Here is a 19,798-nt window from a genome sequence, read left to right as displayed (position 1 = left end):
ATTCTAAGGAGAAGGTGGCCTTCTCTACACCTGATGGGTGTTTACAATATACCCGAATGCCATTTGGACTGCAAGGAGCACCAGCTACTTTCCAGAGGGTTATGGATCAGATAATAGTCCCACACAAGAAGTACGCCACCGCTTACTTGGAAGACATCATGATCTTCAGTTTGGTTGGAGAAGTCACCTGCAGAAGGTCCAGTTGCTTGCTCCTCAATGCCCTAAGGAAAGCAGGGTTTACTGTAAACAAAAAGAAGTGCACCTTTGGGAAAGAAGAGGCAAAGTACTTGGGCTACATCATTGGAAGGGGCAAGATAAAGCCACAAATAGACATAGTGGAGGCAATCCAAAAGTGGGCACAGCCGGTCTCCAAAAAGCATGTTAGTGCGTTTCTGGGAATTGTGAGATATTATCTGTGATTTATCCCAAATTTCACGATGATAGCTGCCCCTCTAACTGATCTTCTAAAGGGCACAAAGTCGACGATGGTCAAATGGTCCTTTGAAGCGGAGATGGCATTCCAGGAGTTGAAGCTCGTCCTGTGTCGACAACCAGTCTTGGTAGCACCAGGCTTCACAAAGAAGTTTGTGCTCCAGATGGATGTCTCCGAAGTCGATTTAGGAGCTGTGTTGTCCCAGGAAATAGATGGTGATGAACACCTAGTCCCAGTTTACCTGAGTAGGAAACTCTCCTCATGTCAGAAGAACTATGCCATTGTGGAGAAAGAATGCTTGGCCATCAAGTGGGCAATCGACACCCTGAGATATTACCTGTTAGGCAGAAGGTTCATGCTAATATCTGATCATGCACCCCTGAAATGGATGAGGGAAAAGAAGGTAAGAATTCCAGTGTAACTAGATGGCTTCTGGCACTCCAGGACTTCACTTTTCCATGTGGAGCACAGGCCAGGAAGGTTGCATGGATGCCCTATCCAGAGTCCCCTGTTTAGCCAGTGAAGATGCAGAGGTGGGGAATATGTGACAGAGTCACTGGCGAAGTGATGGAGAGGAGATGGGTGTCACAGCGCACGACAATGGAAGTGATGTGAAACCAGAATAATTTCCTCCAGCACACTACGTGCTGGTACAGTTTATTGAAAGTCATATTATGGGCTATTTTAGTGGACATTCATAGAGTGTGAGGGAGAATGCTTACGTATCTCCACCTGCAGTGTCCTGACAGGACCTGTGTGATGTTGAGATCATGTGATCAATCACATGATGGAGGAGTCACATGATCTGGGCTTAAATGGCTAACTGCCAAAGCTTTCATTGTTAATTGTGTGCCTGGAGAGAGAGCACTCCAGGGAAGTGAGTGCTAAACCTAAACCATGGACATTGCTGCCTGTGAGTGAGCTGACACCCGCTAAGAAAAGGATTGTTTCTTCTTTTTTCTTTCTTTGTTTTGTTGTTTTGCCCAGAGGGCCGTGTTTACTTTCCCAGCTTGGTTTGTGCTGTTTTCAATAAACCAAGCATTTTCTTAAAGAGACAGCATTCTGGTTCTACCTCTGTGTCCAGCCAAGTGAGCCTACCACTCTACCACAACTGGTACAGAGGGAAGAGGACCCTGTCCTTGCAGGCTTACATTCTACAGAATTATACACTATTTATATTGCGCCAGTTGTACATCAAAAGCATACAGCCAGACTTGGTTGGTTAGCAAAAGTATCGCTGTATTGCTCCTGCACTGTAACAAGTTCATGTGAGATGGCCAAATTTTCCTGCGATAGTAATCCTGCAAAGTTTTCTCAACAGGGAAATATCATACATAGTTTAAAATGGTCAAGGCATGTGCTAAGGTACATGGAAATGAATGAGATGATGCTAATGGTGAGTGCAGAAGCCGAGGCCGTGTGTAAGGTGAAACTGTGCCTGCTGCGGGAGCACAACAAACACACAGATATCATGTCGACCTAACTTCCTGACCCACTTTGTAGGGTGGCACTGAACACCACTCTAGAAGCCAGACCAGTGTGGTTTTATAACCGATAGGCGCATATGCCTGTCAACCGAAAATGCTGACAGGCTGACTCTTATCAAAAAGAACATGGGCTGACTTCTGTATACTACCAATGACAGCAGCGGAACATAAACTGAAACCCAATGTTTTTTTTTGTTTTTCTTTCTAGTCTATTTCCATGCACCCCTTCCCACCCAAACATATCAACAGATTGATCATACTACCCTTGCTATACTTTTTTAAGGATGTTTATGAGGCCTTCATTAACAGTTCTGAGATTCCTTCTGTAACGGGGTCTACCCAAGCTGGGGTAACTCTTTCAGTACCACCCCGTGTTTTCGGAGGTCCACTCTGCGTTGGCTGGAGTCTGAATGAATGACGCTGGCTGGAATTCCCTGTTTACATGGGCGCATATAAAAGATCACTGCTTCTCCATGTATTTCCAGTCTGACAACACTTTACTCACAGGACACAGAATATATCACACAGATACCGAGGGCAGGCCAATAGAAAAGCGGCAGGCCAGACATACATTACAAAAGCCGCAGGTGGCCGGAGCCTGCCATGTTTACTGTGGAAATTACAAAGGTGGGGGGAGGGCGGACAAAAGGGGAATGCTGATGCAATAGGGACATGCATCTCACATAGAACCTATTATACAGCCATATAACTGCACAACATATTCTGGGTGCTAAGTGGTTCTGTCACACGTAACACAGCTCCCCTTTTCAGCGACGCGATCGGCATACACAGTCTGATCCTCAACGGATCGGTTTGGGGATGACCGAAGTTTATGGGGTTGGTACAAGTTCCGTTTGTCGACTTAGTCCATCGGCGCTACCATTTTGTTTGCCGGGTCTGTGGTGGATGGTGAAGTCCAGAGGTTGTAGGGCTAAACTCCACCGCAGCAATATGGCGTTGTCTCCAGAGACCCGATTAAGCCAGACTAGGGGATTAAGGTCCATTAGGAGGGAAAACTGTCATCCATACAAATATGGTTGCAACTCCTTGAGTGCCCATACTACCGCCAGGCACTCCTTCTCGATGGCCGCATAGCTTACTTCACGGGGCAGTAGTTTCCGACTCAGGTAAGCTACCGGGTGTTCTTGGCCGTCCGGCCCGACTTGGCTCAGTACTGCCCCCAATCCAAACATAGAAGCGTCTGTGTGAACCAGGAAACGTTTTGTTGGATCGGGTGCGGCCAATACAGGGGTATTGGTGAGGGCGTCCTTTAGTTGGCGGAAGGCTTCCTCACACTCTGAGGTCCAGGTTATCTGGCGGGGTTGGTTCTTACGGGTCAAATCAGTGAGGGGCTTGGCTACGCTGCTGTAATTGGGAACGAATTTCCTGTAATACCCTGCTGTCCCTAGAAATGCCATGACCTGGGTTTTAGTGTGTGGGATGGGCCATTTGGCTATGGCCTCAATCTTGGCTGGTTCTAGTCGCTGTTTCCCACTTCCCACCCAATGTCCTAAATACTGAACCTCTGCTTTGCCCACGTGACACTTGTTTGGGTTCAGGGTGATTCCGGCCTGGTGGATCCTGTCCATACTGTCTCTAGGTGATTTAGATGCTTTTCCCATGTCGCACTGTAGATGGCGATGTCGTCCAGGTAGGCACAAGCATAGTCCTGGAGACCATCCAGAAGCCGGTCAGCCTGCCTTTGGAAGGTCGCCGGGGCATTCTTCATCCTGAATGGCATAACTCGAAACTGGAATAAGCCGAACGGGGTGACAAATGCCGACTTGGGAATAGCGTCAGGACTAAGGGGAATCTGCTAGTATCCTTTGCATAGATCGATGGTGGTCAAATACTTTGCCCCCGCCAGCCGGTCTAACAACTCATCCACACGCGGCATGGGGTATGCATCCGTCACTGTTTTCTCATTGAACTTACGATAGTCTACACAAAACCGTGTAGTCCCATCCTTCTTGGGCACTTACACTACGGGGGATGCCCAGGGACTATCTGACTCTTCAATGACCCCTAAACGCAACATCTCTTGTATTTATTGTCACATCCCCTCTCGTACAGACTCAGGGACGCGGAAGGGGTTTTGTCGCAGGGGGTCTGATCCTGGGTCTCAACCTTGTGTTGTGCCAGGCGAGTGTACCCCGGTCTCTCTGAAAACATCGTCTGTCGCAGCCTCAACAAGCCTCCGCCTGCTGTCTCTCCTGGGGGCCTAAGTCTTCACCCAAGTGTACCTGGTCCCATGTTTTAGACTGAGTCCTTTCCCCTAAGACATCCGGCAAGGGAAGTCTGGCTAAATCCTCTGCTTCAGGTGCACAGATGGCCACTACCTCTTCAGGGCGCTCCCGGTAGGGCTTCAGCATATTCACGTGGAACATGCAGATAACCCTGGGGTCGTCACAATTGGCGACATTATAGGTTGTGTCGGCTATTTTCCCCACTACCTGGTAGGGCCCCTGCCATGCAGCTTGAAACTCATTCTGCTTAGTGGGCTCTAACACCAGGACCTTCTGTCCTTTTTCCAAAGTGCGCTCTCTGGCCCTCTGATCGTACATATGCGCTGGCGCCGCTGGGTCTCACGTACAGCCTGAGTCAGCTCCTGTAGGCGGTCCCGGAATTCCAGCACATAGGGTACAATAGGTACCCCTTCTATGAGGCCCTCCCCTTCCCAGTGTTCCAGCACTAAGTCTTGGGTCCCCTTACCCGTCTCCTGTATACCAGCTTGAACGGGGAGAACCCCGTGGATTCTTGGGGCACCTCCCGATAGGCAAACAGGAGGTGTGGCAAGAATTTCTCCCAGTCCCTGCAGGTCCTGGTAAAAGTCCCAATGAGCTGTTTTAATGTCCCGTTAAAGCGTTCACACAACCCATTGGTTTGCGGGTGGTACGGGGCGCTTCTAATGGACTTTACGCCGCACAGCTTCCACAGTTGGTTGGTCACCTCTGCTGTAAACTGGTTACCCTGGTCCGAGATAATCTCCCGGGGAAATCCAACCCGTGAGAACACCTGGAGCAGGGCGGCCGCCACCGTCTCTGCCAGTATGTTTGGTAACGCAACTGCCTCTGGATACCATGTGGCATAATCTACCACTGTCAATATATACTTTTTCCCGGATGGACTGGGCTTGGCTAACGGCCCTATCAGATCGACAGCTACTCGGCTAAATGGTTCCTCCACAATGGGGAGGGGGCGTAATTTGGCCTTGCATCGATCCCCCCTCTTGCCAATGTGCTGACAACTGTCACAGGTCTGGCAGTACTGTTGAACATCATAGGTTACCCCCAGCCAAAAGAAGTTTTGTGTCAGACGATGCCTGGTGCGACTGACGCCGAAGTGCCCGGCCAAGTGTATATCATGAGAGATTCGCAGTAGCTCCTGCCTATACTTCTTGGGAACTACCAGCTGTTGTTTTATAGTGGGGCTCGGCCCTGTGTGGTGCTGCTCTGTGATCCGGTAGAGGAGTCCCTGCTTCCATACAAACTGTTCCCCTTCCAGTACTCCTCTCCCCTCCTGTGCCTTCCCACGATATTCCTCTAATGAAGGATCCTCAAGTAACTCCCTCTTAAATTCATCTGGGGTGGCCCAAGAAATGTGTCTGGCTATGGGAATATGTGCAGGGCTGGGATGTCTTACCTGGGCCTCCTCTGAGTGTGATTCCGCCTCCGCATTTCGAGCTTGTCTCCGGGTGGTCACAGGATACGTCTCAGCCAGAGGGGCCACCGAGAATGCAGACAACATGGGCCCCAAGTCATTTCCCAGCAAGATGTCTGCAGACAAATCCTCCATCAAGCCGACCTCAACAAGGCCATCCCCGACTCCCCAGTTCAGGTGAATCCTGGCAGTGGGTAGTCGATGTATAGCTCCCCCTGCTACACGGACTGCCACTATCCGGTCCGTCTTCTCTTGGTCCCTGACGAGATGAGGCTTCACATTAACCCACACGACCTGTCGATGCTGTTGTCGATTATCTGCCCGGGCTGCCTACACGGGGTCTACTTCATGCAGCACTTCCTCCATCTCTTCCACCCCTTGGTTAGTCGTAGCCCCCAATGCCGGGTCAGCTTCGCCTTGGTAGCAGTGTACAGCAGCCCGCTGAAGGTAGCTGTTCCCGCCTTTGGCCACTGGGTATGCTGAGTCCGGTTGGGGCATTGTCTTTGCAGGTGGCCCAGCTGACGGCAGGTGTGGCATCGAGCCCCAGGGGGACTGTGGTAGGCCGGGTTTCTAGCTGGTTCCCCTACAATCTTCGGTGGTTTGGTGCACTCCAGGTCCATGGGCGGGCCTCTAGTGACCACCTTTGATCCGGAGAACTGCGGCCTCCTGGCATCATGATGTTCATCGGCCAGACGAGTGGCTTCCTCCAGAGTCGTTGGCCGCCTGTCCCGAAGCCATTCCTGTGTCTCGGGGTTTAGTCCATTAAAGAATCGTTCTAACAGGAAGAGCTGGAGGACGTCCTCCTTAGTGGTTGCTTGGCTCCCTTGTACCCACTGTAGCAGTGACCGCCGTAATTTACAGGCCCATTCAGCGTGGGTATCGGTTACGCATTTTATAAGTCTGCAGAACTTTTGGCTGTAGGCCTCTGGTGTCAGCGCATACCGGGCCAAGATCACTTCTTTGATCCGCTCATAGTCCATACAGTCCTCATCAGGTACCGTGCGATAGGCGTCCGCTGGCCAGAATCTGAACCCTTTCCTCCGGCTTCACTTGATGAAGGGCAAACTGCCGCTCAAAGTCCTGCAGAAAGCCATCAATGTCTTCCTCTGCCTCCCCCAACTGTCGGAAGGCATCACACTGGATCTTTTTGTGGCTTACTGTTGAAGGTACCTGGTCGAAGGCCAGAGCTCCCCCTGCTCGCTGGCTCTCCTCTCTCCGCTCTGCCATCTCCATCTTGGCCAGCTCCACTTTGGTCCGCTCTGCCATCTCCATCTTGGCTAGCTCTATCCTGGTCCGCTCGGCCATCTTTTCCTTCAGATCAGTATGCACATCAGCCATCACCTCTTGTATGATCTCTACTGCAGGGTTTAGGCCATAGAACGCCAGTCTGTTCTTTACCTCCCTCTGGAATTCGGTCTCCTCCACGTTCACATTGGGGGGCGCTGCAATGTCATGTTCCATGATGGTTGCTATCAAATCCGCTTTTGTTTTGTTGCTGGCGATCAACCCTCGGACTTCCACCAGATCTTTTATTGTATTCCTCTTTAACTTCTGGTAGTTATTTTCCATTCATTCCTTTCCTCCTGTAGAAGGGTATCAAATCCCGCTGTCTGCCACCAGTGTAACGGGGTCTACCCAAGCTGGGGTACCTCTTTCAGTACCACCCTGTGTTTTCGGAGGTCCACTCTGCGCTGGCTGGAGTCTGATTGAATGACGCTGGCTGGAATTCCCTGTTTACATGGGCGCATATAAAAGATCACTCCTTCTCCATGCATTTCCAGTCTGACAACACTTTACTCACAGGACACAGAATATATCACACAGATACAGAGGGCAGGCCAATAGAAAAGCGGCAGGCTAGATATACATTACAAAAGCTGCAGGTGGCCGGAGCCTGCCATGTTTACTGTGGAAATTACACAGGTGAGGGGAGGGCGGACAAAAGGGGAATGCTGATGCATTAGGGACATGCATCTCACATAGAACCTACTATACATCCGTACAACTGCACAACATATTCTGGGTGCTAAGTGGTTCTGTATCACGTAACACCTTCCTTTAACATTATTTGATATATATGTACACCCCCCAGGGGTAAATGTTTTTCAGTCCAAGCACTTAGTCCATGGGCAGTACCAGTCTAGGATACCCTCTCCTTAATAATGGGAAAACAATATATCCTGAGGCCCTCCACTACATCTCTTCAAAGGGGTATTGGAGTGCCTCCTTCTAATTTTTGGCATCCCTTGCACTTATTGCATACACTTTACCAGTCTAGGAGACTGACTCCTTAGTAAAGGGAAAAAATGCTTATATGAGGCTCCACCTGCATGTTGAGAACATTTTTGAAAACCAAAGGAGCTGATAGCTTCTATTGGATGTGAAATCCTGCATACAGGAGATTTGTACAGTAAGCACAGAAGAACCTGGTCAGGATGAAGAATGGCGGAACGTGCGTTGAGGCAGCAGGCAGGGGTTAGAACTTCATCCACATGTAAGCTAGCAATGTATTTATTATGATATTTTGTGTCATTGTCACTATAGCTTCATTGCATTTGCATTTTACTTAAAATTAATGCATTACTGATCTATTTGTCCATTTTAGATTTGGGTTATATACAGTCCTAGCTGAAGAGCCCGGCGCTGCCCGGGCGTAGTAACTAACTGTGGTTAGTTATAGCAAATTATAATTATTCTCCATCCCATAGTCCCGTGCCCATATACCCATCATACATATCCACGATCCCATAGGCCCGTGACCATATACCCATCATACATATCCTCCATCCCATAGTCGAGTGCCCATATACCCATCACACATCCTCCATCCCTTAGTCCCATGCCCATATACCCATCACACATCCTCCATCCCATAGTCCCATTCCCATATACCCATCATACATATTCGCCATCCCATAGTCCCATGCCCATATACCCATCATACATATCCTTCATCCCATAGTCCCGTGCCCATATACCCATCACACATTCTCCATCCCATAGTCCCATGCCCATATACCCATCATACATATCCTCCATCCCATAGTCCCATGCCCATATACCCATCACACATCCTTCATCCCATAGTCCTGTGCCCATATACCCATCACAAATTCTCCATCCCATAGTCCCATGCCCATATACCCATCATACATATCCTCCATCCCATAGCCCCATGCCCATATACCCATCACATATTCTCCATCTCATAGTCCCATGCCCATATACCCATCATACATATCCTCCATCCCATAGTCGAGTGCCCATATACTCATCACACATCCTCCATCCCATAGTCCCAAGCCCATATACCCATCGCACATCCTCCATCCCATAGTCCCATGCCCATATACCCATCATACATATTCGCCATCCCATAGACGAGTGCCCATATCCCCATCACACATCCTTCATCCCATTGTCCCATGCCCATATACCCATCATACATATCCTCCATCCCATAGTCCCGTGCCCATATACCCATCATACATATCCTCCATCCCATAGGCCCGTGCCCTTATACCCATCACACATCCTCTATCACATAGTCCCATGCCCATATACCCATCACACATCCTCCATCCCATAGTCAACCATTATGACATCATAATGAGCGGCGGGGCTTGCAACCTATGATGACATCAGCATCGCCATGGTAACCATTATGACATCATAATGAGGGGCGGAGCTTGATACACACACACTTTTTCGCCATTATGTAGATAGGGGCAAAATTGTTTGGTGAATTGGAATGCGCGGGGTTAAAATTTCGCCTCACAACATAGCCTAGGACACTCTCGGGGTCCAGACGTGTGACTGTGCCAAATTTTGAGGCTGTAGCTGCGCCGATGCGGATGCCAATCCTGGACATACATACATACATACATACACACACTTGAGCTTTATATATTAGATTTTTATGGTCCAATAAGGAATTTTTTACATGTTCAGGAACTTTTTGCGCTATACTGTGGTTGAACTTCCCTGTAATTAATAATAATAATAATTTTATTTCTATAGAGTCAACATATTCCGCAGCACTTTACATTATAGAGGGGACTTCTACAGACAATAGACATTACAGCATAACAATAATCACATAGATCAAAACAGATACCTCTGTACCTGCTTGGTTAGCGTTACTCTATTTGAGATACTGTATAAACTCGTGTATAAGCCGACTCGTGTATAAGCCGACCCCCTAATTTTGCCGCAAAAAAACTGGGAAAACTTATTGACTCGCGTATAAGCCGAGGGTGGTGTTGCACAAGGGTTAATGGTGGCCCAAGAAGATGCTCCATAAATACCCCATATGCATCATTGCCTGAGGAAGAAGTGATTTGCACTTCGAAACGCGTTGGGAAAAAGAAATGAATAAAACATCGATCTTCTAATGCACGAGTAATTGTGTGTTATGTTCAGCAGCGCACTGAATCCATAAAAAAGCTCCATTTAACCATATGTCTCGGCGGTCACTGGTTTGACCTTAGGATGTGCGGCAGCTGACTGATAATTTCATGCGATATACCTCTCCTATATCAAGTGAGTAGAATTTTAGTACGGTTCTCACCTAGTTTCCCAGATAAGACCCTATTTGTGCTTTTCTCCGTTCCTATAATGTGAATCAGTGTCTCTAGCATCGTGTCCTCCCTCTATTTAAAACTGAATCCCTCATCCCCTGCCTGTTTCTCCCCTGTACTAACCTCCTTAAACTTGAAATTGCCATCTCCACGTGTGGTTCTACCATAGCTACTAACCAGCATGCCCGCTATCTTGGGGTAATTCTAGACTCAGATCTCTCTTTCTCTCCTAATATCTGATCACTTGCTCTCTCATGTCACCTACACCTCAAAAGCATCATTTCTTACCTTTGACTCTGCAAAAGCTCTTACAGGTGCACTGAGTCATTCCCACCTTGACAACTGTTACTCTCTACTAATCGATTTTCCTCTTTTTAAAACCTCCTCTGTCCAATCTATCATGAATGCAGGATCATATTTCTGCCACTACACCGCTTTATCTGCTGCACTGATGCTACCACCTTGTGGCAGTCTTTGTATTGATTGCCGATCCATTACAGAATCCAATACAACCATCACTATTACACACAAAACTCTCCACAGTTCTGCAGTGCCCCATATCTCTTCCTATATCTCTGTCTACCACCCTATCTGTCCTCTTCACTCCACTAATAACCTAAGACTAACATCCTCTATAATCCAAACCTCCCTCTCCAATCTCCAGGACTTCACTCGTGCTGCACCAGTTTTCTGGAGTGCATTACCTCAGACAATCCGGTTAATTCTCACTATCCACAGTATCAGGCGTGCTCTCAAAACACATTTCTTTAGATTGGCCTTTCACTTTACCTCACCAATCTAACTAACTATCCCTTGTTCTCTCTTTGACGTTCTTAGCAGCCCTTTTTTCTGTAGTTGTACAAATACTGGCTGGTGACCAGTTTATTCAGCGTTATTTGAATTTCCCAATTTTTACATGAATGGTTGGACCATACAACATAGACACTTTATTTTTATCTTTAGTGTTACCCCTATCTTCCCATAGATTGTAAGCTTGGGAGCAGGGCCCTCACTCCTCTTGGTATGCTTTGAACTATGGATTACTCAGTAATGACTTATCTTGTTTGAACAAATCCACTCTGAATTGTAAAGTGTTGCAGAATATGTTAGTGCTTTAGAATTAAAACTTAATCATTATTATTTTTAGTTACTATTACATTAACCCTTTAACGGCTTTTGGTACAGTTGTGCTCAAAAGTTTACATACCCCGGCAGAATTTTTGAGTTCTTGGCCTTTTTTCAGAGAATATGAATAATAACACCAAAACTTTTTCTCCACTCATGGTTAGTGGTTGGGTGAAGCCATTTATTGTCAAACTATTGTGTTTTCTCTTTTTAAATCATAATGACAACCCAAAACATCCAAATGGTTCTTTATTTTCTCAGATGGTAAAACTGCCCACTCTTTTTGGCAAAAAGCCTCCAGTTCCTGAAAATTCCTGGGCTGTCTAGCATGGAATGCACGCTTGAGATCTCCCCAGAGTGGTTCAATGATATTGAGGTCAGGAACCTGGATCATGACAGTTGTCATGTTGAAACGTCCAAGTAAGACCCATGGGCAGCTTCTGGGCTGATGATTGCACACTTGCCTCCATCAATGACCCCCAATCATATAATGGGTGTCACCGATTGACGGATTTCCGGCACGATTGCCGGGAGCGCGTGTTAAATACCACTGTCAGCGTTTGTCAGTTTGTCATTTAACGGGTTAATGCTGAGGGTGGATCGCGATTCCACCCCCGGTTGTTCCAGGCATATGACAGCTGATCAAAATAGCTGACATGTGCTGGGAAAGATGTGGGCTCACCGTAGGAGCCCAGATCAAAGGGAGGGAGTCCAATATTGGCGTAAGTTTACGCCCATTGTTGGAAAGGGTAAACTTTTTGGATATTATTGTAGAAAAAATCTTTTGCACTTCTGGATCTGCTACTTGGCCGGGACTTAGAAACATTTATGAATGTTACATGTATTTCTGTAGTTTTATTTGTCAGCCAGGGACTGACAAACCACATGTTCCACTGGCTACCTGCACAGGGCTTATGACGAAGGCCCAGCCGGATTGCATGCTTCTCAGTTAGGATGCTGTTTAACAAAATAAATATTATTCTTATTCTTTATAGGCATATTGTATTGATCCTTTGGTATATGGAGATAAATCTGTATATAAGAAAGTATTTCTATATCCCCGGTCAATTAGAGGTAAACTAAAAGTCCAGAATTTTTCTTATTATACAATTATTAAAAAATAATGAAAAATATGTACCATAATCTAATTTTAGTACACTACATTTTATTTCACATAAACATTTGATATCTCTGTATCCAACTATAGAATGCAGTGAAGAAATTATTTATGGTAATCGGTAAATGGCACAAATAAAAGATTGTTTTATATTCTTCATTAAACACAAAATTATTCAGAATTGAGAGTCCTCAGTGGTTGATACCGTTTAATGGCTAACTGAAAAGATGGTAACAGATTGCAAGCTTTCGAGACTACTCACATCTGAAGAATCACATATTTATACACAACACAGCACAGAAATAATGCAATTGATAAGACAAGTGATGTGAAGCAGAACTATCATTATGGGAGAGGGATAGACAGTTATGGCAATAAATATTGGACCAGTTCATAGATAAGGAGTGAACGTTTTATAGTCCTCTGATTGGGGTCTCCTAATGTGTTGTGATGCCCGCAGAAGGTCTTAGGAGCAAATTTCTTAATTGATGTAAAAAGACATAAATCCATGTGACACATTCATTCCTGCACTGAGAGTGTCAAAGGTCGTCATGAGTTTGTTCTCCCAGACTCTTCTGTTTCTCTGAGATGTGAAGTTACCTTTCAATACAAGTAATTTCACGTCCATGGTGCTGTGATCAGGCATTCAAAAATGTTTTACCACAGGTAGATCCATTCTTTTTTCTCTTATTGTGTGGCGATGAGAATTCATTCTTGTTCTAAGCATTTGCCCTGTCTCCCCCTCATACAGGCCCCAGTTGGACATTTAGTACAAATAATTAAGGACACCACATTAGATTTGATGGAGCTGAAAGTACCTGGGATCTTGTAGTCCTTAAAAAGCAAGAACTCATTGAGTGAAAAATAAAAAAAAAAATAAAAAATTATGCCTATTCCAAATATGAATGAAGGAACGAATGAAAGAAATGGAAAATAGAGGAGAGGAAAGTAGAAGAAAGGAAAGAAAAGTAGAGGAAAGGAGAAGGGAAAAAGAGTAGAGGAAAGGAGAGGGGAAAACGAGGACAGGAAAGTAGAAGAGAGGAAATGGAAGAAGTGGCGAGGAAAGGAAAGGAGAGGAAAGAAGAGGATAGGAAGGGAAATGAGAGGAAAGGAGATAAGAGGAGAGGAAAGTAGAGGAAAGGAAAGTAGAAGAAAGGAAAGAAGAGTAGAGGAAAGGAGAGGGGAAAACGAGTACAGGAAAGTAGAGGAAAGGAAATGGAAGAAGTGGCGAGGAAAGGAAAGGAGAGGAAAGAAGAGGATAGGAAGGGAAATGAGAGGAAAGGAGATAAGAGGAGAGGAAAGTAGAGGAAAGGAAAGTAGAAGAAAGGAAAGAAGAGTAGAGGAAAGGAGAGGGGAAAACGAGGACAGGAAAGTAGAGGAAAGGAAATGGAAGAAGAGGCGAGGAAAGGAAAGAAGAGGATAGGAAGGGAAATGAGAGGAAAGGAGATAAGAGGAGAGGAAAGAAGAGGAAAGGAAAGAAAAAAGAAATGAAAGGATAGGAAAGCAGAGGAGACGATAGAAGAGAAGAAAGGAAATAAAGGAAGTAAAACATGTCTGTTCTCCATATGTAAGTGCTGTGTATTTGTTCATGTTTTATACATACTCGTATATATGTGTGTCATGTTTTAATGTATACTTATTATTTTTGATGGCCTTTTATGGTTCCATAGAGAGTCATTTTTCTGAATCCATGCAAAAGCAAATCTAAAAAAAAATCAGCATTTTGGCGAAAATGAATATTTGTAAAATTTAGTAGAATTCAATTGCACTGGAATCTATTCTTCCATCTTATCTCGGGGCATTTGACCAGAACTGTCAATGACTTGACTCTGCATAGAACTGCAGATACGTTACAGTAGTTTCCTTTGTCATTTAAAATGTTAATCATTGAAAGGTATGGTAAGTCGTGTCTAAAATGCTGGGTCTTTTTAAAGCCTTTACCCAAATTTTCTGGTGTATAAACTTTGATGTGTAAGTTCTTCTGTTACTAGATGGAATAGATAACCAAGATATATTTTATACGGTATATTTCTTATGCCTTTGTGATTTTTTTTTTTTTTATCTTGGGAGTGTCCACTTAACAATTACCAGTTTATTTTTTAAACCTTCATGGATTAGCACACAGAAAATCCCTAACGTGACACCATGATCTCCGTGGAATTTCTCTACTGAACACAACACATATAAACGCAGGCAGCCCTTTATCCTCTGCGTTCTATGGAATGTCTTTACGTCTCATTCCCACAAGTCCACACGAGCAGATAAATCTATATTATTTCAAAAGGATAAAAATGCGCAAGAAAAATGCTGAGAAATGAAATTTAGGTTTCACACATTTCATTTTAATTTGTTTGGGAAAAAAAAGGATCATGAACATTTTTGCTGTAAGTTTTGAGCTGAATGGTTAGATGAATTCATATTTTCGAAATGATGAATCATTTTATAAATTCAATATAACGTCTATTATTATTATTTTCACTCATGAAATGTCCTGATTTTATAAGGAAGCTCTGGATTGTTGGAATGACCTTAGCATCAGGAGAGCAGAACGATCTCAGAGGAGCAGGATTTGTCTCCACGACGCGCGCTTGCGTAGCTTGATAAACACTTTAACAATATTAAGGATTTTATTTTAATAGTTGTGTGTGATGCTATTAGACATGGAGATTTGGAGAAATTGGCCTCATTAAATATACAGTAGTTCTATATATTACTTTAAATAAGAATGTTCTCCTGACATTCTATACTGTACAGCAGCGATTTCGAATGCCGGAGACATGGTTACATTCCCGTGGCTCTGCGGCTTTTGGATACGGATTGGGAAAGTTTTCTATAATTCTTACTCTGTGCTATAATTTGACTTAGATATGTTCAGATGTTAGCAATGAATGTTTGAGCAGAAAAGAATCAATTTGTCTTTTTTATTGTTAAAATGGTCGATCATACTGCATTCCTGGTTACCCCGATCAGGGCTCAGAGAATCTGTGTAGGGAAACAGCTGAATGGTTTATAAAACTGAAGTACATGAAATATAGGATGATGGTCCTGATTCATAAGACTCGCATTGTGCAAACCACTCTTAATGAATTGGGCTTATAACTGCCAAGCCTCTCCGCCACAAAATTTACTCCAAATCAGAAAATTTACTCCACTTACAGGAGCTTCTCACAAAATTAGAATATCATCAAAAAGTGAATTTATTTCAGTTCTTCAATGCAAAAAGCGAAACTCATGTATTTTATAGAGTCATTACACACAGAGTGATCTATTTCGCATGTTTATTTCTGGGAATGTTGATGATTATGGTTTACAGCCAATGAAAACCCAAAAGTCATTGTCAGTAAATTAGAATAATTAACAATAAACCCCTGTAAAGTATTCCTAAGCGTTTATAAAGGTCCCTTAGTCTGTTTCAGCAGGCTCCACAATCATGGGGAAGACTGCTGACCTGACAGATGTCCAGAAGGCAGTCACTGACACACTTGACAAGGAGGGAAAGCCACAAAAGGTCATTGCTAAAGAAGACAGCTGTTCACACAGTGCTGTATCCAAGAATATTAATGGAAAGTAGAGTGGAAGGAAAAAGTGTGGTAGAAAAAGGTGCACAAGCAACCGGGATAACCACAGCCTGGAAAGGATTGTTAAGAAAAGGACATTCAGAAATTTTGGGTGGGATTCACAAGTAGTGGACTGCTGCTGGAGTCATTGCTTCAAGAGCCACCAAACACAGACGCATCCTGGACATGGGCTACAAGTGTCGCATTCCTTGTGTCACCCACTCATGACCAATAGACAACGCCAGAAGCGTCTTACCTGGGCCAAGGAGAAAAAGAACTGGATTGTTGTCAGTGGTCCAAGGTGTTGGTTTCAGATGAAAGTAAATTTTGCATTTCATTTGGAAATCACGGTCCCAGAGTCAGGAGGAAGAGTGGAGAGGCCACAATCCAAGCTGCTGGAGGTCTAGTGTGAAGTCTCCACAATCATTGATGGTTTGGGGAGCCATGTCATCTGCTGGTGTAGGACCACTGTGTTTTATCAAGACCAAAGTCAACACAGCCGTCTACCAGGAAATATTAGATCACTTCATGCTTCCCTCTGTCGGCAAGCTTTTTGGATATGGAAATGCCATTCTCCAGCAGGAATTGGCCCCTGTCCACACTGCCAGTAGTACCTAGTTTGCAAACAACAGTATCACTGTGCTTGATTGGCAGCAAACGCGCCTGACTTTAACCCCATAGAAAATCTATGGAGTATTGTCAAGAGGAAGATGAGAGACACCAGACCCAACAATGCAGATGAGCTGAAGGCTGCAATCAAAGCAACCTGGGCTTCCATAACCCCTCAGCAGTGCCACAGGCTGATCGCCTCCATGCCACGCTGCATTGATGCAGTAATTGATGCAGAAGGAGCCCAACCAAGTATTGCGTGCATTTACTGAACATACTTTTCAGTAGGACAACATTTCAGATTTTAAAATAATTTTTCAAGCTGGTGTTATAAAGTATTCTAATTTACTGAGATACTGACTTTTGGGTTTTCATTGGCTGTAAGCCATAATCATCAACATTACCAGAAATAAACCCGTGACATAGATCACTCTGTGTGTAATGACTCTATAGAATATAGGAGACTCACTTTTTATATTGAAGAACTGAAAGAAATTAACATCTTGATGATATTCTAATTTTATGAGAAGCTTCTGTAAGTGGCGTAGCTTTTCATGAATTAGATTTGTGGGCTTAGACTCGCTGTATCGCAACAATGAACACACTCTGTTCATTTATGCAAAGCTCGTTGTAACTGACATGAAAGCATCAAAAGTGACCAAAGTTTGGGGAAACTTAATCATCAACTTTGCTAATTAATTGGCAAAAGAACCAGTATATGCATATGATTAATCAGGAGTAAAAATGTAAGCAGCCTTCAAAGAGGGGATTGACAGCCGTCTGGAGACCTTTGGATGAAAGGATGTGTGGGATTTTGATTGGTCAGCTGAGAATACATACTTGTTGGTTGTGCACAAGGGCTTCAAGGACGCTCTGAAATTGATTGTTTGGAAAAAAAAGCCTTTGGACCCTCCTCTTTTGGTGCAAAATTACTTTGTTCAAATCCTCCATTGAGTAAAGGGTGTTTTTGGCAATAATCAAGAGAGATGCATGCATATATTAATTCTGTATGAAAAGCCAAAGATATACAAAGGTAGATTATACTTGTGTATCCCCATGACTTGGATGCCTCACATTTTGGATTTATAGCTTAATCCCTGAAAACATCTTGTCTCCAGGTTATACAGTGCTTCCAGCAGAAAGGCATAAGGACGTCATAACGACCTGTTAAGGACCTTTTTGTTACCTGATCATTGTCTTTTTTTATGTACTTTTAAACAGGAGCAAAATCAGACTAGTGTCACTGGATTTTATCTTTTAGGATTTCAAGCTAGTTACACTTTAAGAATAATTCTTTTCTGTCTACTCCTGGTGGTTTACTGTGCAACAATATGTGGGAACCTCCTGATCATCACCCTGGTGTCCACCAGCAGGAACCTCCACACTCCAATGTACTTCTTCATCTCACAACTGTCTGTCAGTGACATCTTGTTGACTACTGATATTGTCCCCAACACTCTACACATCCTACTGAAAAATGGAGGGACCATTACTGCTATTGGTTGCATTACTCAATATTGTTTTTACTGCTCCTCGGAAGCATTTGGGTGTTTTATCCTCACGGTGATGTCTTATGACAGATACTTCGCCATTTGTAATCCCCTCCACTATACTTTTATCATGACACATGAATATTGTGTGAAACTGGTCATTATATGCTGGTTGGGAGGTTTCTCTATTACATTGAGTGACATGTTAACAACTTCGATGCTAAACTTTTGTGGACCTAATATCCTTGACCATTTCTTCTGTGATCTCATCCCATTGTTAGATATCGCCTGCTCTGATATCTTTACAGTTCAGCTAGATATCTATTTGATCAGCATTCCTTTAGTATTCATCCCAACCATTATCATTGTTATCTCTTATGGTAAAATCATTTTTACTATTTTAGGAATTCCATCTAATACCGATAGACAGAAAGCCTTCTCCACCTGCAGTTCCCACCTCATCGTAGTCTCCTTATTCTACTGGACTATTTTTGGTGTTTATATTTTTCCATCAAAAGGTCAAACCCTGAACATTAGTAAAATGATGTCCTTACTCTATACTGTATTTACCCCTATGATTAATCCCATTATATACAGTTTGAGAAATAAAGATATTTGGAAAGCCATACAGTTAGCGAAAAAGAAGCTGGGACTAGCAATGAGCGTTGCGGTGTAAAGCTCCAGCTGGTGGAGGGCAAATGGAACAAGGCCATTTCACGGAGTGAGAAAGAGCTTCTCGTTACTAGATCTCCATATTATCTCTGATCTGGGGTCTGCTCTAGAAGATTTTATTCATATCTTCAGTTATTATTTCCATTTTTTGTTCCATTTTTGGAAATAAAATGAGCCTGTACAGGATCCATTCATTTACATGGGGGCAGAAATGTTCTCAAATCTACCTAATTAGTACAATCAATGATAAAGGAGGAGTAATTCCCATCAGCTCACCAGTGCGGGCAATCATCCATAATGGGCCCTGGTCCAGATAAACAGTCGATGTGAGTGAAAACAGGCATCCAGCTACCACCAAACAATTAGCACATTTAGGCTAGTATGACACTACCGTATGGCCGAGCTGCGGAGGGATGCAGGCTTCCTCCGTGAAGCTCCACCCACGGCCGCAACCCCTCCAGTTAGCTCCGCCTACGTCGGCATGCGGCCTTCATACCCTATCTTTAACATTAGGTACGCAGGCCGTGCCGATGTATGCTGATGCCTCCTCATGCGTCGTTTTGACGGTGCAGCGACCTGCGTCTAGCGCAACGAGTTGCATCTTGGTGCAGTCGCCACACCATCAAAACGACGCATGCAGAGGCATCCACATACATCAGCACGGCCTGCGTACCTAATATTAAAGGAAGGGTATGCAGGCCGCATGCCGACGTAGGCGTAGCTTAACGGAGGAGGTGCAGCCATGGGCGGAGCTTCACAGAGGAAGTCTGCATCCCTCCGCAGCTTGGCCATAAGCTAGTGTGAAACTAGCCTAAATTAGCTTACAAATATTATTTATTGGCATGCTCAGAATCACTTTAGTTTTTTTGTTTTTAGATCATATCAATAAATAATGTTTTTAATATAATAATTGTTTGGCGGTTATAAATTGTAAATTCTAATTGTAAACCAAAAGCATCTATCTGTTTTGCTTCATCTGTCACAAATCTATTTTCTTGTAAATACTGGTCCAAAGCAAGCAGAAGACAAGTGGACGTGTGAACAGAGCCCAACACATATCTGTCCTAA

At 44.3% G+C, this 19,798-nt stretch overlaps 1 protein-coding gene across 1 annotated transcript; it reads left to right on the top strand.

The window, feature by feature from the left end:
- The first annotated feature begins 485 nt into the window (after positions 1-485).
- LOC141050110 (olfactory receptor 1500-like) lies at positions 486-18,734 on the top strand. Its single transcript, XM_073546943.1, has 2 exons — positions 486-836; positions 17,790-18,734. The coding sequence occupies exons 1-2, from the start codon at positions 486-488 to the stop codon at positions 18,732-18,734; spliced, it is 1,296 nt and encodes a 431-aa protein (XP_073403044.1).
- Positions 18,735-19,798: the final 1,064 nt, after the last annotated feature.

This window comes from Dendrobates tinctorius, unplaced genomic scaffold (genome assembly GCF_039654945.1).
Source record: "Dendrobates tinctorius isolate UK_male_01 unplaced genomic scaffold, ASM3965494v1 ptg000151l, whole genome shotgun sequence".
NCBI lineage: Eukaryota > Metazoa > Chordata > Amphibia > Anura > Dendrobatidae > Dendrobates > Dendrobates tinctorius.
The sequence above is the reverse complement of the archived record's forward strand: the minus strand, read 5'-3'. Positions and strand labels throughout refer to the sequence as shown.

Excerpts from the sequence above, each read along its gene's own strand:
- LOC141050110 (XM_073546943.1), top strand. The coding sequence starts at position 486 with ATGGTCAAATGGTCCTTTGAAGCGGAGATGGCATTCCAGGAGTTGAAG. Across the intron at positions 837-17,789 it reads AATGGATGAGGGAAAAGAAG|GAGCAAAATCAGACTAGTGT; the intron begins GTAAGAATTCCA and ends ACTTTTAAACAG.